Genomic DNA, 25,886 nt, shown 5'->3' on the forward strand with positions numbered 1-25,886 from the left:
CTTACAATGGCAATACCCCAAGCAGCAAGAGCCTTGCTAACACCCACAGCTGAGAGTATTTAGGGAGAATTGGGAGGCCTTTTCTAGGTTTGGAACACTTCTGAGTCTTTAATAAACATTCGTTGTTGTTGAGGAAAGTCAGTTAAGAAAAACATTCCAATTTTGATTGCACATATAGTCAGCAGACCCAAAAACACATCTTAATTTGGTGTCATAATAGACAGGATTTTTAAAAATCAAGGGCTGGCAATTGAAGCCATGAGTACAATTTGAGTGGCTTTATGTAATGGAGCTACTGTAAGCTTCTCAAGCAGGAGAATGCCACTTTGGGCCTGTAAAGTAGAGGCAGGAAAAACAGCTAGCAGGAAGAGTAAGAGGCACTCTCCCCTCCTCCCAACCTCCTTCCCCGACCTCTGTCATGCACAGGGTTTCTAGGACCCACTGTCCTGCTGACAAATGGTAGAAGTTACAGAGTATAAACAGAAGATTGCAGGATCTCCAAGAAAGCTCTTCCAAAAGGATTGCCTGACCCCTGTAAACTACAAAATTAATAGCGGAGCAGGGTTAGGGGTGGGGCTTTCTTTCACATTCTTCCCCTACTTTAAAGGAAGGTTAGTTAATACATACAATGATGGGAATGATAGAGATGAAGTTAAAGAAAAAGAAATTAAACAGTATCTAGCTAGCATCCACTGAGCAATTAAAGCACAGGCAACCCTTAAGCATAAGTTCCTGATGGCAGTGTTTCCTCACAGGGGCCAGGAGGGGCGAGTGCTCCCCCAAACTATGTCCAGAGCAGTGGTGCTGCCCTCTGCAGTCAACTCGGATCAGTACCTCAGTGGAGCAAAAGCACCATCCTCATCCAACCTAGAGAGGTACAAACTGCCCATGCACAACTCAGGACAAGGATGCCCCATAACCGACCCAGGGCAGTCAACTGTACCTGCAAAAATAACCATTCCAAAACACCAACTGGTGTTCCTTAGAATGCAGCCCCTCAGGATTATATTCTCATTGTTGAGGGAGTGCTTGCTGTCCTTCCAGGAGAGAACTCCCATGAATTTATCTAATTTGTTGTTAGGCGCCTCACAGACAACAATTCCTGTAAAATAAAAAATAAAAAATAAATGAAAATCGGTTTGTGACTCACCTCAAACTCTCTTTAGCAGTCCACCATACTGTGTTACCACCTTCCTTCTAATACACAGGATATTTTTGCTTCTCTTTTAGACAGAACAATGTTATGTATACAAGACTGTGTTAGGAAAAATAAGCTTGGGGGGCAGTACAAAGATGGAAATCTATCAAGTGTTTTAAACACAGCTTCCTGCACTTTCCAAATAAGAATAGAAACCTTGAGAGCCATGGATTTTTTTCCTTAAATAAAAATCACTCATCTCTACATCTAGTTTGTAATAATGATTTCTGAAAAGATAAAGCAGGGACTGTCCTAAAAGTTTTTCTTCCTCGGTCTCTTTTTTCTTACTATGAACTTCCATACATATTAAGATGGCATACTTCCAGTTTCACAATCAAAGTTAATCAGGTCTTTCTAGTCTCATAATCAGAATTTCGGAGGTCCTACTATGTCCCACCCCCCAAGAAATCTGGGCCACATTTGCTACATATGCCGGAGAATGCATGTGATTCCTTTCAGCTGTTCTATGCTTCTTATCTTGATTGGATGCAGAGTTCTGGGGACTCTCAAAGCTACCATGTAATTTGTCCCAACCTGGCCAGAAGACATTTCTAGTTTTTTTTTAATTACAGGCCCATTCCAAACTAAGGGTGTGCCCATTCCAAATCAATAAATCAATTCGTTCCATTATTTCAATAAGAAAATACACTCTCAGGGTGGGGGTTCTTTTGACAGAAAAAGAAACCAGAAATAATTTTGCAGAGACCTGTCACAAGATACAGCTCTTCGATTAAATGCACTTGTATTACAAATGGTTGGGGTTAAATTTTTATAAGAAATGAGTATCAAGGCTTGAAAGACAGAGGGAGAGAAAAAGGAAAAGAGGGAAGGAATAAAAAAGCAAGGTAGTGGGTAGATCCAAATGGGCTCAAACCCAAGTCAGGAGTGAGAGTAGCACCTCTCAAGAACAATAAAAATACACGGATTTAATCAAAGCCAAAACGGTAGGTTGGAACATACAAAATGGCATTTGAAAAATTAAAAAGGAAGTCTTCAGCACTGACTGAAGAGAAAACAGACGAGCCTAGCCTAGAGAACCTCTGTCATTCTCTGTCACACCACTCACTGAGCACCTGAACTCAGAGGCTTCTCACATAGACACCCTTCCTTCCTACCATGATATATTTTCCTTGTAAAACACTTAGAGGTGACATCAACCAATTTTCACATGGCCTGATCACTCCTGACCAACCAGATTACTAAGATTGGATCTTGCATGAAAAACACAAAAACAAAAGCCAGAAAGGAGTGAGGGACTCTCTCAGGACTGCTTTTTCCAAATTCCATTTTCATTTCCCCCATTATAACAAAAGTGCTGCATAAACAGCCCCCACTCTTGTATTCATTGGCAGCTTCCCAGACATCCACTACTAAATGAGAGTGCTGGCAGGAGAATGTGTGCAAGGCCAGAAAACCTGTACAAAGTCATTTTTTTTATATGAAGAGAAGATGTGGCTAAATTCTGGTTGCTCTCATTATGACCTATCACTAAAATTAAAAAGTAAATTAAGACTGATTTCAGCTGGCCCAAGTTGTTTGGACAATTATGTTGTGGAAAATGGGATCTTTTTCTAAATTCTAAGAATTTAGTATCTTTTCTTCTTTATCTCTTTACCAATAATTTTCATTCCTAAATTTTAGAGAAACTTGATTGAGAATCACCACCAAAATCTACATAAAACATCAGGTTGATAGCAACCCTTAAGGCTTATTCCAGTTTCTGGATCCAAGACTCAATTTCTCAAGTCTTCAAAGTTGGCCACCAAAAAATAAATAAATAAATAAAACTGTGTTTTGGGCAAAAACAACATGATACACAGTCCCTGCCAAAAGGAACATAAAAAACAGGCTCATTCGGTCATTTTTATTGTTGCAAGCAAAAACTGACATGGAGACAAATACAGCCTTGAACATGTTGGCTCACTCCTCCCTAGCCCCAAGGCTCATCCACTTCTGGCCTGACACCAAGGGTGTGGTTCTAGACAGGAACAGACAGTAGGGCCAAGGGGTTCTGCCTTAGTTCTTAGAGGCTAAACCCCAATTCAGCCTTTCTCAAAGAGTGTGGTCCCACTGATTTAAGTACCAAATACAGACCCTGGTCAAAACAAAATGAAGGGAACAAAGCCAAACTACATTTTTTGTCTTCAAAAGTGCTCAGCTTCCCCTTTCTTAGCCTTGTTAGCATCAAACACAAGCTTCCAAACTTTTTTCCCTTTTCCAAAAGAAAGATGACTAGTTTCCTCTGAAGGGAGCACTGTATTCATTTCTGTATCCCCATAACCTACCATACCTACATAATAGGATCTTAATACATATTTGTTGGAGAGCTAGAAAAAAATTCATATGGTTTCAAAAGAGAGGTTGGGAAATGAGATGGGTACTAGAGTAGATCTAAGATGAATGAAAGAATTGGGTATGTGTCCCTGGTAATAGTGATAAAGAGGATTGGGAGACCCAATAGCCTAGCCCCCATGGGGGGCTTAGTTTGGCCTAAAGAGATACAAATAGATCTGAGAACACAGGGGGAAAGTGGGAAGCTTAAAGCACATTAAAAGCAACCAAATATATACCCTAGCCATAAAGTATAGTACAGAAAAATTTTAGGACCCTTCTTCCTTTTGCTAATAGTATCAGAGAAAAGTTAGAGACAGTAAACAGTTTGAAAATTAATGAGAAAACAGTTTAAGAAAAATAGCATTTTCTCTTAGATAGTTGTTCACTGAAAATATGTTTAAAGCACAAAGTTATCTTTAATAGGCAACAAAACAACTGGGAAAAATCATGTCAATAATGAAATAGAAATATAATCAAATTAGCTAGTTTCATTTCTTCACCCCTCTGAAAAGAACAGGCATGAAAGCAGACAGCAATTCACCCACTTCACAATCACACAGAAATATTCTAGGGCCAACCTAGACAAAATCCACAAGATGTCATTCTCAACCTTCCTCAGCACTTGAAACGGAGTCCTCAGGGTTGTCAGTTAATTGCCAACCTAATAACCTTCTTGAACTAAAGCGTTTATCTCAAAGTAGAAATCTATAGTTTATCATGAAAATGAAACTCAGTACCCAATACTCCATGATTTTCCATAGAAGTTGGCTTTATTTTTTTATGTCTATTATTATTCAAAGTATCTCTTGACTATCTGCACTGCAACTCTTTAATAAGGCAAATTATGCACTGAATAAGACATCATCATTGCCATTCAAGAATTTCTCCAGCCAAGAGTTTCTAAGTTTATAGAAGGCTGCCCACTGTTATTGCTCTGATAATGTGATAAATACATTTTTTTTCTTAGAAAGAAGAGTATCACCTATTTTCTAAAGGCTCTTCGTTCTTCAACCTTCAAACCTCAGCCACTCAGCATCACTATCATAATAGTTATATAAATACCAGAAGTAAAGAGGGAAGTTATTGGTTGGGCTGTGCTTCTGTCCAGGTGAATAGGAAATTATCTAGTAAGTAAAAAAAAAAATCATAAGATACTAACCAAGCCTTTATTTTTTAATTAAAAGGAGATGCTTGTTTCTGTGTGTTTTAATTACACACACGCTATTCTTTAGAAAGAACCACAAAATACACAAAGATTCCTGAAATTTAGAGTCAACCTTTCCCTGGTTCAGAACTCAGTATTAACAATCATACAAAATATGTAAACTTGTCATAAATTGCAAAAAAACAGATCTCAGTCCAGTCAGTAACAATATGCAACAGATTCTTAAGCACATTTGGACAATTTACATCTAGGGCATAAAAATGTCCAGTTTACAAATGTATAATTGACAACTATCTCCAGTTACTTATTTATAAAAAGCTTTTCAATTCCTATAAGACTTTAACATGAAAAATCAAGGTCCACTCTATATTTATACTTGCTATAATATTAGATCAAGTTATTTTTTCTTATAAAATTCAATATATATCAATTATTTTCTGATGTTTGAAATGTATGAAAATATTTATATGAGAAATTTTAAAATAAATTTACCTACCAAAATTCAACACTGTTTTGCAAGTACTGTTCTCTGTGTTTGGCCAACTCTTCCATAAACTCTTGTCAGGGATCCTGACATTCAAGATCACTGAGAACGTTGCTGCTTTTTAAAAATATGATGATGTCATCTGAGTTCTGGATCAATTTGATCTCTGGTAATTAATTTTGTACCTTTAGATTTAGAGTATTCTTAAAATTTATTTCTTATCCTTTTCAGGAACTAAGCTGTCATGCTAATTCCCCTACCTCTCCAATGCTGAATTTCTGCTTATAGTTTACAGCCTCTTGTGGCCTTCCATAGAATAGGCTTGGCCAGCAGTCTTGAGTTCCTATTCTGGCTCCTCCACTTATTAATCATGTAGAATTGGAAAAAGTACTCAACTTATTTGAGTCTCAGATTCCTTTCCCATAAATTGTAGGCAATAATAATCTCTTCCTCTCAGGGCTATAAGGATTTAATAAGATAATGTGTGTAGCTACTTAGCACACTACCTCATGGCAACATCATGGTTAAGGCCTGAGAACTTTAGGGCCCTTATCTAATTAAAGGCTTCTTTGGGAATGTGTACTTGCTCAAGTCTATCTTCTCTTGGGCTATAAACTCTATGAAAGCAAGGCTCAAATCTGTCTTCTCTGCTGAGCTATAAGTTCTATAAAACCACTGTATCTGCAGGCTTAACAAATCTCTTGTCATTGTCTTAAATATACATTTACAGGTGACTGAGGTGTCTTAAATATACATTTACAGGTGAATGAATGAAAGAAAAGAATGAATGAGAGTTTGTGCCATGCCTAAAGAGACCACTAGCAAGACACTGTCTGTGGATTTGGGTCCAGAAGTAGGAAGGCAGGGAGACTTACAAGGGATATCCTAAGGCCCTAGCCATCTCAGTTTTGAGCCTTGGTGTCCCCAGTGTCCCTCAAGTCTTCAAATACTCAGAAGATGTGCACATATGATTCAAAGACAAAAAACTGTAGCTTGGTGCGAGACAATATTTTGGCCAAGTCTCAGAAGACAAACCACATAGTAACTAGAAGTAAAAATAATATCATACCCAGATTTGCCCAGAAGTCACAAGCTAAAGGATATACTTAGCCCAGACAGAGCATGGGAAAGGGCGTTCCTCACATGTCTGTCTCATCTATTAGACTATGCCACAGCTAGTCAGGGCATTTCCAAATGTACACAATGTTGATATCATGCTTTTAGTTTAAACTAAAGGATGCAAAATGTGGCTTTAATTCCCATGACTCAAGGAAGTTTTTTCTATTTGCCAGAGGAAAACTTGAAATCTATTGATAGCCACTACGACAAAGGTAGACAGAAGACAAAAAAAAAAGGGGGGGAGAGGGGGCCGGGTAGGAAAAGAATGGAGAAGCAAAAGGATCACAAGAAACTACATAATTCACATGGAGATATCTTATAATCCTACATACTTTGTACTGCATCTTGTCCCTTGGAGTTGCTTAATAAATAGACTTCATAAGCTAACTAATATGGAGACACTGATGGAAAGAGAAAAGATGCATTAGAGAAAAAGAGATAATGCATGTAGAGAGTTAACATAAGTAAGTTAACATAAAGACTTGAATAGGAAGAGGGAAACAGGTTAGTAAGAAAGAATGCCAAAGGGAGGAAAGGAAGGAGAGAAACAGTGGAATGGGTAGAGAAATGTGTGTATATAGTACATAGTATGTGACTATGTGTGTTAGAGAGTCAGGAAGACACTGAAATGAACGTGTCTAAACTAGGGCTTGAAAGCCAGAGCATTCATGGGAAGAATTTAGTGTTTTTTAACTGTCCCAACCCTTTCAAGACTTTCCATACCACATCTTGCATCACCCTCCTGGGCTTTAAATTTGGCTCCTAACAGGGAAATCTAATTTGTATATTGTTTCTAATTTATTTCCCCTTAATCCCTCTATTTATTCCAAGATGCTTTCTTGGAAATGGGAAATCATATTTCAATAAACCTAAACCCCTAAAATACCATATTGCCTTAAACTTTAAGGTAGATTGAAATTCAAACCAAAATTTAAAAATAAAAGAGTAAATTAAGCAAAAATCTGGTTCTTAGCCCAGAAGTGTACCAGCCTTACAAATTTGGCATTATATGTTCTCTAAGAAGTAGCTGCAGTTTAAGTATAAATGATTGAAAAAAGAGAGAGAAATTGGTGTTGCCTTTATTTAAGAAAATAATTAAAGATTTGGTGCATTACCTATGCTCTGTGAAACAAATTCAAGATACATCTAATAATAATTACTAAACTTTAAAAATAAATTGTATGAGGTATTTAAAAAGATTGTTTTTATATATAAGCAAATTCCTTACCTTTCAAGATACCCCATCTGTGAGAAAGGAACTGCTTTAAATGAGGAAATGTTTTCTTGCTTCAGCCTAAGCAGCAATACTTGTGTTAGCTTAAATTTTGGACTAGTGTTAAATTTTGTTTAAAAAAGGATTCTGAAATAAATACATAAAACCAGCACACCAGATGATACCTCTCTCAGTCACCTGCCCTCCAGGAAGGGACCCAGAACTCTTGCTTTATCTTGCAAGTTCCCACCAGGAAGCTTCTGTCTCACCCCATCCTTCCACCTATCATTCCCAATCCCCCTACCTTAGGCCCCTCCTTTGCTCTTTCCTATCTTTCTGGGGCCTGATGTTGACCCTGCCCTTTAATCTCTGGCATTTGCAACCATTTATTCACACACTGAACAAGTATTTATTGCCAACTAGATGGTAGGCATTGTTCTAGGAACTTGCTATAGATCAGTGAGCAAAACAAAGATCCCTGTGCAGTTTACATTGCAACAAGTAGAGATGGACAATATATAATAAACTTAGAAAACAAGTAAGCTATAAAGTATGCCAGATATGTGCCATGAGAAAAAGAAAAAGCTGAACAGGGGAGAAGGGATTGAGAGTAAGAACATCCATACCCTGAGAAGGTGGATTCTTGGCTACATTCCTGCAGTTGCATGTAAGAATCAACATAATCCAGCCCAGCTCTTGATATACTATCCTTCATTGACCTATTATCAGAGTTCTTGGAGAGTATGGTAGACAGGTATGCTTATTATTTCCCAGCCTCCCTTGAAATTAGGCCAGGCCCGTGTAGCTCATGCTGGCCAGTAAAATGTGAATGGAAGAAGTAGTTAAAAGTGAGTGTGTCTCTTTCACCTAATGGTTGCTTTAGTGTGGCAACCTTAGAGGCCATTATTCGAGGCACCGTGGCTAGTCAGGGCATTTGGAGATGGAGATGGAGAAGGCCACCTGACCTACATCAGAATGTGACATGAGTAAGAAATAAACTTCTAATGTTTACACCACTAAGATTTCAGGGTTGTCTGAACTGAATCACAGTATAGGCTATATGTGCTAATATTTGTAAAAGAATGTGAACTGGGTAATTATAACAATTATTTTCTGCTTTTTTTTATGGAAAATAAAACTAAAAAGCATGAATTTTTACTTCCTCATAGATTGATAGAGGAATAAAGGCATAATTCTTCCAGGAAAGAAATGAGCAATGGGAAATTATATTTAGGTTGACCTTTTAGGACTCCATGAATATTCTATGAAATATTTTAAGCAAGTATTTTGATTCATCAATACAATTTACTTTTCTTGGATTCATACAACCTAATTTCATTGAAAAAATTACTTAGTAGAAAATGTGTAATTTGTTTTCCTCTAATCAAAATATTTCTTGGGCCATTCAAAGTTTCCTAGCTATTCCCTTGACTTAAATCCCTAACTGGAGGAATATCTTTTTCTATAAACATTTACCAAAACAGCACTCATTTAAAAGAGATTAAAATATTAACAGAATCCAGACAGAGTTTATAAGCAAATGCAAAGCACAGACAATATAAACTCTAAGCTGTGCATTGGGGAAATTTTATAATGTAAATTTGTCTGTGCTTTAACTCATGGTATCAGGCTGACCCTTGACCACATTTACTTAAGTGGACTCAGAAGAAAACATTTTGGATGACAGTCTCAAACCCAAATATTCATTAATAAATAAAACCAGTCTATGCCTTGAATATTGATATTCAAGGCGGACATATAAGTGTGTAAAGCAAGAGACAACTGAATAATGGGAGGAAGACCCTAAAGATTCTCCCCTAGCCTATCATGGTGCCTACAGTCCTACCATTAATGGTTGTTTCCTTTGACTCTTGAAGGATTTTATTTCACTGCCACTTTAACAGAAAAGAACGAGATATAGCTGGAACAGAACAGGCAAAAGGGACGGTTCCCCATGCTGGGGAGAAGGGACTGGATGAAATGGTAAAGGTGGTATAATAAGGGAACTGTGGTCTAAAATAAAGAGCAACTGATTAATAAATCAGAATGTTCTTCCTGAACACCTACTTTAAAACATTGTGCCAGGCATTATGCAAGATACAGAAATATATGAGGCTGGATTATTGTCTTGCTGAAGTTTGCAGTCTAGTATTTGGTCTTTGTTATGGAGCCAGAGAATGAATGGATGGCTAGACCTAGAGCTAGAAATACAAATGTGGCCTGTGTTCATGCCCAGCAAATCTGCACAGGGCTCCAGAGAGGCCAAGGTCAGGCAAGGGAACGGTATTGTGGGACTAGAGGAAATGAGATCTACAGAAGAAATAAAGATGAAATGAACAATGAATTTATAAAACCATTAATCCCTTGATAAACATTTTTACTCTTTAGCGTGAGAAGAAATTACAGGCTTTGATGCCTGAAGAATTTTATTCCACCAAATAAAAAGAAACATGATTTGGATTTCAGATAATTAGTTTGTTATATTACCTTTCAGTTTTGAGGTTTTTGTTTGTTCTAAACACTTACCGTCAAATTTTGCAAGTCTGTTAATGTCTGCTCCAAGTTCTGAGGTAACTGATAGTGCATGGCGGACTTTAAGGTTTGTTTCCCTGTGAAATTAATTGACACGACATGAATTTTTAAATGGAACAGCCCAAGAGCTCTTTACATAAAGTAATCAGGCGGGTGCAGGACATGCAAAATCCAACACAAAAGATTCAACAAACCCCCTTCTTATATCATTCACACTTCAGTAAAATGGACTCGGTAAAGTGGACAGGGATTGGCATGCTCCTAAAAGTTAGCATTCCACCCATGGCACATCTGTACAACAACACAGTGATCTGTTTTGTTATTTGAAAGAACAGAGGACATAATAAATATGGTTTCATTCGAACCTACTCAGACATCATGCATGAGTTACAAAACACATTAGGAATGGGAATGTAGTTGCCAAATAAAGGAGGCCAGCCTACTACCTACATAGGAATTTTACTTGTACAAGATGGTCATGGCTAATTTCACTGTAGCTAAAATTTAAATGGGAAAAGGAATACAGCTCTTTCTGATGGAAAATCAAGTCAAAGATACTGTAAGTCTGGGATCATACCACCAGACAGTAATTCAGCAGGTCACAGTGAGCTGGTCATCTTCTTCCAGGCAGAACCACACATATATTGGACAGATGACCCTGGGGTATTCATGAAATGACCAGTTGTGACGTTTTCATGGCCATTACTCACATCTTGCATATAAGGGCTTGTCATGCCGGTTTTCTCACTGAGCTCAACCTAATTCTCTTCTATTGTACCTTAACATCATCTGTCAGAGTTCCATCTCTTACATAAGTTTTTAGCAGTAAGTTCATTCAGTCAACAAATATTGATTGAATACATACCATAGTCACCCATGAGGTTCAGTGATGCCCCACAAGGGTTACTGTTCTCTTGAGGGAAACAAGTGGTAGGTAAAAAGCAAATACCACCATTTGGAAGTACATGACAAACCATGAAATAACTGAATTTAGAGAACCAAGAAGCAGGTGCTTGAGAGGGCATTTAATCTAAACTTCCCGTAAATGAGTTTCACAATGATGTTAAGACAACATGAAATCAATTCAAGGAATACCCCTTGGTGAAATAGATTTCTGCAGAAAACACTAAGTTGGATATATAATTGAAGTTACTTTGCTTTAAAGTAATCTCGTGGATCACTCATTGTCAAATCTATCAATTCATAGGATGCAGAAATGCCTTGGGATTGAGATACCCAAGAAGAACTTCATAATTGAGGCAAAAATTGAGCTGGGCTTAATGGACCAGAGATAGTGGTGTTGAGGCTAAAGAACCAATGTGTCCATTCATTTAAACATACTTTTCAAATAACTGAAATAGTGATCCAGAGTAGGCCAGACAGCCCCCATTCCTTAACCTAGCTCTACACATCATATCATTAAGCAAGGTTTATCATCATTGTAGGTTACTTCCTCAGGACTTTCTCCAATATCTCACTTCCATCTTCAGATATGAAACTAAAAGGAAAGAATAATTGCATATAGACTTTATTGATTAAAAAAAGTTGCACAGACTCTTAATTAATATCTTGTGCCCTACCATATTTTTCTTAATATGCCTCAGTATCTTGACTTCAAACTTCAAAATGATTTTCAGCATAAGAATCAATACAAAAGATCCAGTGTACCCTTTACTCAGTTCCCCCTAATGGTAACATTTGCAAAATTATATCACAATGTCACAATATCACAAATAACACTGACACAATCAAGATGGGGAACATTTCCATCACAAGGATTTCTTAGGTTACCCTCAGTAGACACACCCATTTCCCTGACTCCTCCAACCCATCTTTCACTCCTGGTAACCACTGATTAATGGTTTCTTTCTATAATTTTTCCATTTCAAGAATGTTATATAGGTGAAATCATACAGTATGTGACCTTCGGGGTTTGGCTTTTTTACTCAACATAATTCTCTGAAAAATCATCCAGATTGTTGTATATATCAATAGTTCTTTTTTTATTGTTCAATAGTGTTCCACAATATGGATATACAACAGTTTGTTCAACCTGTGAAAGGACATATAAATTGTTTCTATTTTGTGGATGTTACACATTAAGCTGCAATAAACATCTGTATATAAGTTATTGTGTAAACACAAGTCCTCATTTCTGTGGGATAAATGCCCAGAAGTGAAACTGCTGGGCTGTTTGGTAGTTGCATGTTTCATTTTTTGAGAGCCTGCCACACTATTTTCCAGAGTGATTATAGTAATTTATATTCCCATCAGCAATGTGTGAGTGATCCTGTTTGTCTACATCCTTGCCAGCATTTGGAGTTGTCACTATTTTTAATTTTAGCTATTCTGATAGGTATGTACTGACATCTCATGTGGCTTGAATTTTAATGTCCCCAACAACTAATGATGTTGAAAATCTTTTTATGCGCTGATTTGTCATCTGTATGTAATCTCTGGTGAAATGTGCCTTTATATCATTTGCTAATTTTCTAATTGGATTTTGTTTTTAATATTGAGTTTTGACCATTTTTCTTTTTTTTTTAAGATTTTATTTATTTATTCATGAGACACACAGAGAGAGAGAGGCAGAGACACAGACAGAGAGAGAAGCAGGCTCCTTGCAGGGAGCCCAATGCAGAACTCGATTCCCAGACCCGGGATCATGCCCTGAGAGGAAGGCAGATGTTCAACAGCTGAGCCACCCAGGCATCCCTTTTGAGCATTTTTCATGCATTCAAGATAAGATCCTTTGTCGGGTAGATGGTATGCAAGTATTTTCTCCTAGTCTGTTGCTTATTTTTTCATCTTCTTTAACAGGTTCTTTTGCACAACAATTTTTAATTTGAAGTATATTTTACCAAGTTATCTTCTTATTAATTATGCTTTTTGTGTCAAGTCTAAAAACTCTTTGACTGGCCCTAGATCTTAAAGATTTTCACCTATATTTTTCTCTAAAAGTTTTATACTTTTATGTTCTACATTTGAATTCAATTTCCTTAATGGTTACAGGAGTATTCAAATTGTCTATTTTATATTGAGTGAGTTGTGGTAGTTTGTTTTTTGATGAAGTGGTCTATTTCATCTAAGTTGTTAAATTTATGTGTATAAAGTTGCTTATAGGATTTCCTTATCTTTCCCTTATCTTCAGGATATGTCATAATATCCCCTGGTTCATTCATGATATTGTTATTTTGTGTCTTTTTTTTCTTATTCAGTCTTCCTGAGGTTTATTAAATTTATTGATGTTTTCAAAGAATCAGCTCTTTGTTTTGTTGATTGTTCTCTCCTTATTTTTCTGTGTTCAAGTTCATAGATTTCTGCTCTTGTCTTTATCTCCTTTCTTCTGCCTGTTTTGGGTTTATGCTATTATTTTCTAGGTTCTTAAGATGAGATTTTGGATTATTGACTTGAGACTCTTTTCCAAGTATATGCAACTAGTGCCATAAACTTCCCTCCAAGCACTATTTTAGGTTTTGCCCAAACCAAGGGTAGGGTCACATAGGCCAAACTCTATTTGAGTAGGCCAGTAGGACAATGATTTGGGAGGCAGTGGCTAAAACTAGGGGCTTTTTTTTGTCAGACTACCAGGTCGAATACTGGCTTCACTTTTGAGAAGTTTAAGGTAAATTACTTAATATCGCTAAGCCTTGTCATCCGTACAATGGGGCTTATATACTACCTATATCAGGACTAAATGATAAAATCCATCTAAGAAATGTAATAGCAAGCATGCAATAAATGTTTTTGTGCCAGACAAATTGAATCCACTGGAGCAGAACTGCTATATTTTCTATAATTAAATCTCCCTGTAAACATTAATGTCAAAATTCCATTTCTTTCTCCTTTCTTCAACTTCATTTCACTCAGTTCCAAAGAATTGCCTTCTAATGTAACATCAGTGCTTCTTTCCTCAGAAACATCAATACTTTTCTCATTTTCCTTAGAGAATCACATGAGATTTTAAAAAGAAAAAACTAAAACAAAGCCCTTCTAAGGAACCTCAGTGAAGAGTCCTATACAATAAGTCACATAGACATGTTTAATTCACTGTTTTGGAGGGAAAATAAACTCAGGAGAAAAGACAGAACTTTCAAAGGACCCACAAAGTACTTAAATGGAATTTTCAAGTTAGACTCTTATTTGTTCCAAGAAAATTAAACGAAGAATAAAGTTTAGGTTGAATCCTGTTCTTAAAACTATTACTGCTAAATTAAAAACCAATCTAATTAATTATTCTAAAGTTAATAACTTACCCATCAAGCTCAGCAGTTTCAATATAACAGAGGCTATGTGGCTCACTACTTGATAGGAGAAGGAGATCAGCCTATTTTTAAAAAATCATAAAGAATACATGAAAAGGGAAGACTGGTTGAAAGCCTTCTATGTTATATCACCCTTACTTACTAATGAACCAGGAGAGCCTTAGGGGGAAAAAAAAGTGAGAGAGGTAAAATCCTGTTCCATCTCTCTGCTACAAATATGCCCCAAATCAAACCTTCCCTCTACTTCCCTGTTCCTGTTGGGTCCAGCCCTTGAACATCAGAATATAAGCAAGGCCAGGGGATATCATATAAATTAATAGCCACTTCATTTACTCTTTTTTTGCAAGAAACATATAAAATTCTACTTTCTTGTCTTGATAATTACTAATGGAAAATATAAAATTTTCCTCAGTAAGTCAGATAATTGGAAATGTTCCTATGTATATAATTTAATTACCTATCATTATCATTTAAGAGTAGGGGGCAGGCAAAGCCAATGGGGAAAAGATAGAAGTAAAGGAGGAAAAATTTGAAAACCAAAGAAAAAAATAAGACTGGCAAGGAAAATTTTAAAAGAGGAAAAAAGAAAAAAATTAAAAATGTAAGAGAAAAATGGTGGAGTATAATGAAGGGAAAAGAGAAAATAAAACGGGGTAAGCAAGAGGTAAGAAAGAATAGAAAATGTTCTAAAAGACAGCAAAAAACATTAGTGGATGTTTCACAAAGATAAACAAGTAGTGAATCTTTCACAGAGATAAACAAGTAGTCAGTCTTTCACAGAGATGAAATTCTTCATTTGAGCTTCAGAAATGACTTATCACAATTCAGTTTTAGAATATGGCTGCTTCCTATATTGGGGAACTGTTTATTTAAAATTAAAAATGTCATTTTAAAATAAGGGTTTTTATGAAATTCTGAAAGATTTAAGGTCTAAAATTAATTAACTAAAATTTTAGCAATTTATTTTGATACAATAGCCTATTGTATAGCTCTATTTGAATGTGTCATTCCAAACTATGAAATTTTCTTACCCTTGTTTCTTAAATTATTAGAGTTGTCCTATTCTCAAGTCCTAGAGATTAAATTTAGAATCAATCCACTCATTCCATTGTCTCAAGCTTTTAAATGTACAATTCAAATATAGGTGAGGGGTGTGTATGTGTGTGCACATATGTGTGTCCAGTTTTGACTGAATTGCGATAAAACAGAATTCAAAACAACTCAGTGACAAGACCCTAAATGAATAAATGGGTTTATAAATCAAGACTCTTCCTCAACTCTAATGAAAGAGTCACAGAATCCTGAGGCAGCAAAATTATTTTCTGACTAGTCACAATGTGACTGTGGCAAACCCACCATAGAGAGAACCTGTAGAGTTGTATGCAATTCTTGAGCCAAAATACTACCTACTTTGATTTTATTTATTTGTTTATTTATTTATTTATTTATTTATTTATTTATTTTAAAGATTTTATTCATCTATTCATGAGAGACACAGAGAGAGAGAGAGAGGGAGAGGCAGAGACACAGGCAGAGGGAGAAGCAGGCTCCATGCATGGAGCCCGACGCGGGACTCGATCCTGGAACTCCAGGATCACGCCCTAGGCCAAAGGCAGGTGCTAAACCACTGAGCCACCCAGAGATCCCCCTACTTTGATTTTAAAGAGAAAAAAATGTTTTCAAAAATTCACCTTGGAGTCCCTTGACTTCCCTTGGAAGATATGGTTTTCTTTTTTAATATTCCTCTGGATATTTGGGGTCTTTTCTGATTCCACACAAATCTTAAGATGATTTGTTCCAACTCTCTGAAGAAAGTCCATGGTATTTTGACAGGGATTGCATTAAATGTGTAAATTTCCCTGGGTATCTTTGATATTTTCACAATATTAATTCTTCAAATCCATGAGCATGGAATATTTTTCCATCTCTTTGTGTCTTCCTCAATTTCTTTCAGAAGTGTTCTGTAGTTTTTAGGGTATAGATCATTTACCTCTTTGGTTAGATTTATTCCTAGGTATCTTATGTTTTTGGGAGCAATTGTAAATGGGATTGACTTCTTAATTTCTCTTTCTTCAGTCTCATTATTAGTGTATAGAAATGCCACTGATTTCTGGACACTGATTTTGTATTCTGCCACATTGTGGAATTGCTGTATGAGTTCCAGCAATCTTGGGGTGTAGTCTTTTGGATTTTCTAGGTACAGTATCATGTCATCTGCAAAGAGGGAGAGTTTGACTTCTTCTTTGCCAATTTGAATGCCTTTTCTTTCTTTTTGTTGCCTGATTGCTGAGGCTAGGACTTCTAGTACTATGCAGAATAGCAGTGGTGAGAGTGGACATCCCTGTCTTGTTCCTGATCTTAGAGGAAAGGCTCCTAGTGTTTCCCCATTGAGAATGATATTTGCTGTCGCTTTTTGTAGATGGCTTTTAAAATGCTGAGGAATGTTCCCTCTATCCCTACACTCTGAAGAGTTTTGATCAGGAATGGATACTGTACTTTGTTAAATGCTTTCTCTGCATCTACCAGAGGATCATATGATTCTTGTGTTTTCTCTTGTTGATATGATCCATCACATTGGTTGCTTTACGACTGTCGAACCAGCCTTGCATCCTGGGGATGAATCCCACGTGGTCACAATGAATAATCTTCTTAATGTATTGTTGGATCCTATTGGCTAGTATCTTGTTGAGAATTTTTGCATCTTTGTTCATCAGGGGTATTGGTCTGTAATTCTCCTTTTTGGTGGGGTCTTTGTCTGGTTTTGGAATTAAGGTGATGTTGGCCTCATAGCACGAGTTGGGAAGTATTCCATCCCTTTCTATCTTTCTGAACAGCTTTAGTAGAATAGGTGTTGTTTCTTCTTTAAACATTTGATAGAATTCCCCTGGAAAGCCATCTGACCCTGGACTTTATGTGTCTTGGGAAGTTTTTGATGACTGCTTCAATGTCCTTCCTGCTTATCAGCCTGTTCAGGTTTTCTATTTCTTCCTGTTCCAGTTTTGGTAGTTTGTGGCTTTCCAGAAATGCATCTATTTCTTCTAGATTGCCTAATTTATTGGCATATAGCTGCTCATAATATGTTTTTAATATCATTTGTATTTCCTTGGTATTGGTGGTGATTTCTCCTTTTTCATTCATGATTTCACTAATTAGAGTCTTGTTTTTAATAAGGCTGGCTAATGGTTTATCTATCTTATTAATTGTTTCAAAGAACCAACTCCTGGTTTTGTTGATCTGTTCCACAGTTCTTCTGGTCTCTATTTCATTGAGTTCTGCTTGAATCTTTATTAAGGTCTCTTAGACTGTCTTCTTCCTATGGGTGTAGGTCTTATTTGCTGTTCTTTCTCCAGTTCCTTTATGTGCAAGGTTAGCTTGTGTATTTGAGTTCTTTCCAGTTTTTTGAGGGATGCTTGTACTGTGGTGTATTTCCCTCTCAGGACTGCTTTTGCTGTATCCCAAAGATTTTGAATGGTTGTATCTTCATTCTCATTAGTTTCCATGAATCTTTTTAATTCTTCTCTAATTTCCTGGTTGACCCTTTCATCTTCTGGCAGGATGGTCTTTAACCTCCACGTGTTTGAATTTCTTCCAAATTTCTTCTTGTGATTGAGTTCTAGTTTCAAAGCATTGTGGTCTGAAAATATGCAGGAGACAATCCCAATCTTTTGGTATCAGTTAAGACCTGATTTGTGACCCAGTCAGTATGTGGTGTATTCTGGAGAAAGGTCCATGTGCACTTGAGAAGAATGTGTATTCAGTTGCGTTTGGATGTAAAGTTCTGTAAACGTCTGTGAAATCCATCTGGTCCAGTGTATCATTTAAAGCTCTTGTTTCTTTGGAGACATTGTGCTTAGAAGATCTGTCATTTACAGAAAGCGCCGTGTTGAGGTCTCCCCGTATTAGTGTATTATTACCTAAGTATGTCTTAACTTTGATTATTAATTGATTGATATCCTTGGCAGCTCCCACATTAGGGGCATCAATATTCATGATTGTTAGGTCCTCTTGTTAGGTCGATCCTTTAAGTATGATATAGCGTCCCTCTTCATGGCTCACTACAGTCTTTGGGATAAACTTTAATGTATCTGATATGAGGATGGCTACCCCTGCTTTCTTTTGAGGACCATTTGAATGGTAAATGGTTCTCCAACTTTTTATTTTCAGGCTGTAGGTGTCCTTGGGTCTCAGGTGAGTCCTTTGTAGACAGCAAATAGATGGGTCCTGCTTTTTTATCCAGTCTGAAACCCTGCGCCTTTTGATGGGATCATTAAGCCCATTCGCGTTCAGAGTTACTATTGAAAGATATGAACTTAGTGTCATCATAATACCTATTCAGTCCCTGTTTTTGTGGATTGTTTCTTTGGACTTCCTCTTTCTTTTACAGAGTCCCCCTTAATATTTCTTGCAGAGCTCCTTTGTTGTCACATATTCTTTCAGTTTCTGCCTACCTTGGAAGCTCTTTATCTCTCCTTCTATTCTGAATGAGAGCCTTGCTGGATAGAGTATTCTTGGCTGCATGTTCTTCTCATTTAGGGCCCTGAATATATCCTGCCAACCTTTTCTGGCCTGCCAGGTCTCTGTGGCGATGTCTGCTGTTAATCTAATATTTCTCCCCATATAAGTTAGGGATCTCTTGTCTCTTGCTGCTTTAAGGATTTTTTCTTTATCTTTAGAATTTGCACATTTCACTATTAAATGTTGGGGTGTTGAATGGTTTTCATTGATTTTAGGGGAGGATCTCTCTGTCTCCTGGATCTGAATGCCTGCTTCCCTCCCCAAGTTAGGGAAGTTCTCAGCTATGAGTTGTTCAAATACACTTTCTGGTCCTCTGTCCCTTTTGGTGCCCTCTGGAACCCCAATTAAACGTAGATTTTTTCCTTCTGAGGCTGTCATTTATTTCCCTTAACCTTTCCTCATGATCTTTTCATTGTTTTTCTCTTTTTTCCTCAGCTTCCTTCCTTGCCAGCTTCCTTCCTTCCATCCAACTTGTGTTCTATGTCACTCATTTGTTCTTCTACCTCATTAACCCTCATCGCTGGGGCCTCCAGTTTGGATTGCATCTCATTTAATTGATTTTTAATTTCAGCCTGATTAGATCTAAATTCTGTAGTCATGAAGTATCTTGAATCCTTTATGCTTTTTTCCAGAGCCACCAGTAGCTTTATAATTGTGCTTCTTAATTGGCTTTCTGACATCGAATTGTAATCCAAATTCTGTAACTCTGTGGGAGAGAGTACTATTTCTGATTCTTTCTTTTGTGGTGAGTTCTTCTTTCAAGTCAGTTTGCTCAGTGCAGAGTGGCTAAAAGCGAGTTGTGTTGGAAAAAGGAAGGGAAAAAAAGAGGAAAAAAAAAAAAGAAAAAAACAAAGAAACAAAAATAAACAAAAAATCCAAGGCAGCGTATCCTCTGGTTTTATATACTGTAAGTCCCTTGACTTCCCCAGAACTTTCCAGCGCTGCTGTTTGTCCTGTGAGGCCTCCGCCCCTGGTGGCCCTGCCCCGCCCTGGCACAAGCTGACACTAGGAGGAATAACCCAGTGGCGGCGGCCCGTGCTCCAGCCCTGGAGTCAGCTCCCGCAGTAACTACCGCAGCTCCCAGTCTTCAGGGGCCCGGATGCTCCAGGGGCGGGGGTGCTGATCTGCACAGCTTGGGGCTCCCAGCGGCAAGAGCGCCCTTCCTTGCTGTCCTGTGCCCTCCCAGCCTCCGCCTGTCCCCGGGGGAGCGCAGGATCCTGGGCTGTGTCCCTCGCGCCCTGGGCTCCTGGGCCTGCTGCTGGATTTGTGCTCCCAGGCCGAGCAGCCCCCTCCGCGGGGAGCCTCCGCCCGAGCCGCCTGAGCTGCTCCCGGGGCCTGCCGGCCGTGCTGCAGCCCTTTACGGAGCTTGGCCCGCGGGGTGTGGCGCGCTCTCCTCCACGCCCCCGGGTGCCTCCTCTATTAGTGCCCCTGGGAGCTCAGGGCATCCCCGCCCTCCTGGGGTCCTGCCCGAGCTCCCTGCGAGGCCTTTCCGTCAGGGAAGATTGGTGAAGCTCCTGCTTCTCCCGCGGGGGTGCTTTCCTGTCCTGGGGGCTCTCCCCACGGGGCCTTAGCCTGGCTCCTCACAGGCCCTTCCCCCGTGGATGCTGCTTTTTTTTTTTTTTCCATCTTTCTACCTTGATAGATGCGCGAACTCTTCTCTCTGTAGCGTTCCAGCTACTCTCTCTTTAAATCTCAGGCCGAATTCATAGGTTTTCAGGATGATTTGAAGGTTATCTAGGTAAGTTGGTGGGGACAGGTGACTTGGGGACCCTACTCCTCCACCACCTTGCCCACTCCTAAGCTGTACAATTCTTTAAGAGTTTACAAAAAACTCTTGGCACAATTGTGCCACTTTATTCTTTCAACAACCCTGTGAATGGGATCCCTGGGTGGCGCAGCAGTTTGGCGCCTGCCTTTGGCCCGGGGCGCGATCCTGGAGACCTGGGATCGAGTCCCACGTCGGGCTCCCAGTGCATGGAGCCTGCTTCTCCCTCTGCCTGTGTCTCAGCCTCTCTCTCTCTCTCTCTGTGACTATCATAAATAAATAAATAAATAAATTAATTAATTAAAAAAAAAACAACCCTGTGAAATAAAATTGTTCCCACATGTGAATAAGAAACCTGGGAAGGTTATTTCTGGCTCACAAGCGGTGGATTGACTCATATACAGTCCATAGCCTTACAAAGTCATGGTGAGAGCTTCATCACTTCCAAAGTGCCCTACAAGATTTAATGCCATGCTCTTGGCCACACAGAACTTAAAGAGCAAATCTAGAGCTCATAACTCTGATCTCAAAAGTATACTATTTCCTCTGGTTGGCTACAAAAATCAATGAAATATAACTATGGAAAACAAAGTGTTTTGCTTTGTTTTCTTTCACTTTGTTGGTGTTCAAAAACCAAAACCACAATGGTCAAGAATATTGGGACATGAACTCCACAACATGATGGAGAGATAAAGTCATAGAATTAATTGGAATTGCCACATTTGAATCTCACACACAGGGTTCTTTATCTTCTTTACCATCTACAATATTATCTCCCCCTTTTTTTGTAGTCTAAAAAGAAGAGTCCAAATTGGCTCATGCAATATGAGTACACTTACAGTAAAATAGGTTTGATATGGACAAAATCAGGATGAAGTTGTAAAAATGAAAATGTGTAACATTGTAGGTAATATTTTTCTTTAAAAATTAAATTTCAAAAAAAATTAAATTTCAGATCCAACAAACACATGCTGAGTGGCTACTAATATGTATTAGGTACATCTAGTACATTCCTTTGGTTTTTATAATTAAATGAATTTGAGAAGATAAAAAAAATGGGAGAAAGAAGAGAAGGAGAAGAGGAGACTAATAATGGACATCATAGCTTTTAATCATGGGTCCACCCTTCTTTTGGTCAAAAAATACTCCTTGCCTTATATATTTCACTCCCACAAATTAGTAATTGCTTATAAACAGAACATTGGCCATGTTCTTTTTGTATTGTAGAAAATAACATGTTGCACCTCTGTATTTTAGTGAGAAGCTTCTTTTATCAGTGCAGCTTAGACAAATGTTTTAAATGATCCTCTTTCACTGGAAATTTTCAACTTTCTACTGCTTCACATATTTTTAAAAATAAAAGAGTTTATTTAGCACAATTAGTGTGAACGAAGTAACTCTGACTTGAAGCTGTAAAATTTGAAATAATAAACAGGGCAATTAAACCACCACATGGCCTCTCAGGAAGGATGAAGGTGCTAGGAAAGATCAGATGAGATGCCCTGACTGGTCAAAAGAGTGTCAAAGCCCAGCCTTGGTCAGGACTGGATTTAGGTTGAATTCATCTTTCTAGTTCTTTCATTTCTGAAGGTGAAATTTCCAATTCACATAGCAGAAGAATGTTTTTGTTTTAAAACAAACCTTTACTGTTGTAAACACCTAAAACATGAATGCCTTTCTTAAGGGTGTGTGAGTGAAGGAGGAAAGGACACTCTTTCAAATAAGCTAAACAACTAAACTCATGGAATGTTCAAATATGCTCATTCCAGTAAAGGGTTTATTTCTACCACCAGATAAGAAAAATAAAACAAAACAAGATCACTTCTGTCAAGTAAAGGAGGAAGGTGTGTCTGGCAGTATCAAGAGCTTTGTAGTGTGTTTTTCTAACTGTTTACTTGGTTCTTTTAACGCAAGTCAATCTCACTGCAACGACTGAATCACACTCTACATTCTCCCCCACCCCTCACCCCTGGTCCTAAAATAAAACTAGGAGCTCTGGAAATTCAGCCCAAAAATGTTTTAATATTTCTTTTTTAAGTGAAGAAAATGGAAGATTTCTTATCTGGAAAATAAAAGTGAGTAACTTATGAATATGCCAGCTAATTGGCCATCTCAGGCAAGCTCCTTTTCTTGCTTAAAATGTACTGATAAGTTGACATAAATGAATTTAGAAACCTAAGTGTGGACAGCTAGAGGTTATACATCAGAATTAGGGGCAACTTCCTTTGGTCACATAAATCCCAGCATCCAAGCCTGAATACCCTAATGCTGGAAGCCCAGCCTCAAGGCAATTAGGATGACTGATTTAGTGGAGTAAGGAGCAGCATATGGTAACAATTAAGAGTGGCGTTAAAACCCAGATGGCCTAGGTTTAACTCCTGGCTCTCCCAATAGCAAGCTATTTGATGGCACTGTTTTCTCATCTGTAAAATGGGAACAATAATAATAGGACATAACCTGCCTTAATTGAGCTACTGTAGAGATTAAATGAGTTAATCCTCAGGGAACAGGAATATATTCGTACTTCTAAGTGATTACAGCATAAAAACATTTGTTTGCACTTAAAAATAGTTTTGTAGGTGCCAAGCTCATCAAGAGACACCACAGAGTTTTGGCATTAGAGGACTCCTTTCCTCACTTAGCCAAAGATTAAACCAATAGAGCTACAATTATAGGAGTCAAACCGAGATCAATGGAGATAAAAGTTTCATCTTTGTTATTAATAAAGCTAATAGAGGGCCTCCAAGGTGGCTCAGTTAAGCATCCTACTCTTGATTTTGGCTCAGGTCATGATCTCAGAGTCCTGAGATCGAGCCCAATGAGCTCAGTGCAGAGTCTGTTTGTCCATCTCCCTCTGCTCCTCCCTCCTCATGCTCTCTCTCTCTCTCTCAAATTAATTTAATTTAATTAATTAAATGAAGCAAGCAAGCTGCTGGAGACCAGGCTATAGGTATGTGGGCTAAATGGGCTGGCTGTAGAAAAGGGAAGCTCTAAACTACTGGGACCCTCCTACCACCCCGCCATCAGGGGCATGCTCCTGTATAATTGCTGGAATGAAGGAGCAGGACAGGATGTACTGTGCACACAGGCAGAGCCGAAAGAGAAAAAGAAGAAAGAGCTCTGAGTTATGCACATTCCTTGCCCCCAAACACAGCCATCAGAGAAGTCACTCCTGGGAGAAAGGAATGGGCAAAGAAGTCCAAGAAGCTCAAAGTCTTATTTTGGGGCTGTCCCTCCAAGTGAAAACATAAAGAATGAAATCTAGGGAAGAGTGGAGACTAAGCATTCCCATCCCATCATGTAGCAACAATAAAAAGGCCACATCTGTGCCATCCAATCAGGTAGCCACAAGTCACATATGACTATTTAAATCTAAACTTAAAAAAAAATCTTAAATAATTAAAAGTAAATATAATTTTAAATTCAGTTCCTTAGTTGCACTAGCCACATTTCAAGTGCTCAGTATCCACATGATACTGTTGTGGGCTGTTGGCTGTCACATTGGGCAGGACAAAAGATATATGTCCTTTACTGCAGACAGTTCTATTAGACAGTGCTGGGACACGTGGATCACTGGCTTCATGGACACTTACCTAAATATGTAATTCATTTTGAACCAATACTAATGACATGCCCTTTGAACTAGTTTTCTTCCATCTTATGCCTGCACTTAAACTTGCCTTCTATGTCTCATTCCATAGATGGCTTTGCAAGAGCATACAAGCATGTGTACTATAACATAGAAAACATAACAAAATTAAGAATTAAGACCAAAGGAAATACAAATTATAAAATCAAGTCCAGAAGGCAAATTGAAATACAGGTAAGCTGGCCATGAAGTCCTACAGAGTTAGGAGATTTTGAGGCATATGTTTGATTCCTGCCTTTCTGGGACTTACCCCAAGAATGTGATAAATGAACACACCAGAGTATGGAGTATTAGTGAACTAGTGATTTCAGTCTAATATTTATCCTTATTAGGGATCCTGTTTTTATGAATACTTGAGTAGGAATATACCTAGCATTGCCATTGAAATATTCAATCCCAAATAAAATAATAAATATGTGCCATACTTTAATAATTGCTAATTCCTCTATAATCTAACACCATTCCTGGCATAAAGTAGCTGCCAAAAAAATTTAATGCATACTTCTTAGAATTCCACATATACCAGTTAAAAAAAAAAGTTAAGGCTAACCATCTGGCTGCACCAAAACTCTTTCACTGTAATAATTTTAATTGAAAGTATAACTAAAATATGTTACATAAAGCCCCTTCTTAAGCAAAGAACCCTCAATATATGTGATCTTTTGTTAACTAGAGCAAATAGATGTATATTGCTACCCCACTGATCCATAACATCCTGAATTTTTAAAGTTTTTATCCATTTTTTCTGTCTTCTTTCTGACAAAAGACTGACATTTATTCATTCTGCCAACACTTACTATCTGCCCCCTATTATCTAACATAGCACTAGGTGTGAGAGACCAGGCATATCAATGTGCTCTTTGCCTTCAAAAATTCTGTAGTCCTCTCAATTCAGAGAATCACAGCACCTGGGCTGGAAGGGATCTTGGAGATTATATAGTGGTCTAGCACCTTGATGTCACACATAAAGAAACTAAAGGCAGAGAAGAGAAGAAGATATAGTGCTGTTACTGAAGGAAGGGAGAAGACTCAGTTCTAATCCAATCCCCTTTAGTGCCCTGAAACTATACAGGTATCCCCAGCTTTTCAAAAGTTTGCCTTATACCACTTCACTTTATAAAAGACCTACATTAGTACTTGTATTCAGTAACCAAAAGAAATCTGCAAAGGATTTTTTACTTTTATGGAAAAAAGGAAAGGCAAAAAGAACATTCAACCTTTGTTTTACAATGAGCCCTTACAGAGGTAGTGTGCACCTGAGAGCAAGAGTAGCTCCACCAAGCTCTTTCCCAGGGAACTATCCTCATCATCTCAGCATCAAGCCGCCAGAGCTTTGAATGGTCTGTGAACATTTGTGCTTCGTTTTATTTCGTGCATTCATTAGCAAGATGTATCCTAAGGTATCAGAAAGGCCTAAGAGAAATGATTTTGGGGGTCTGGGAATACTCAAAAGGTTGTCCATATAAGTTAATGGTAATTGTTTCTTTGCTTTACACCATGTTGGCTTATTTAAGGCTTCATAGAAATGCTCTACTTTCAAATAACAAAGAATAACTCTGTCTCCATCTTTCCTATTGGCTGTGTTCTTTTAACAGATGCCACCCCCTAATATACTGTTGCTAATCTTTAATGAGCTGAAAAATAAGG

The 25,886-nt window shown here is 38.0% G+C and overlaps 1 protein-coding gene across 5 annotated transcripts in view; it reads right to left on the reverse strand.

Annotated features, from left to right (window-relative positions):
• The window catches only part of ATP8B4 (ATPase phospholipid transporting 8B4 (putative)), a 232,952-nt gene that overhangs the window by 87,663 nt on the left and 119,403 nt on the right, over positions 1 to 25,886 (reverse strand). For all 5 annotated transcript variants that reach the window (XM_072738501.1, XM_072738502.1, XM_025998689.2 and 2 more), the window contains 3 exons: positions 14,302 to 14,372; positions 10,040 to 10,122; positions 944 to 1,102 (listed from right to left, as the gene is read on the reverse strand). In XM_072738501.1, the coding sequence (XP_072594602.1) occupies positions 944 to 1,102; positions 10,040 to 10,122; positions 14,302 to 14,372 (313 nt within the window). The remainder of the gene's footprint in view (positions 1 to 943; positions 1,103 to 10,039; positions 10,123 to 14,301; positions 14,373 to 25,886) is intronic.

Source organism: Vulpes vulpes, chromosome 15 (genome assembly GCF_048418805.1).
Source record: "Vulpes vulpes isolate BD-2025 chromosome 15, VulVul3, whole genome shotgun sequence".
Lineage (NCBI taxonomy): Eukaryota > Metazoa > Chordata > Mammalia > Carnivora > Canidae > Vulpes > Vulpes vulpes.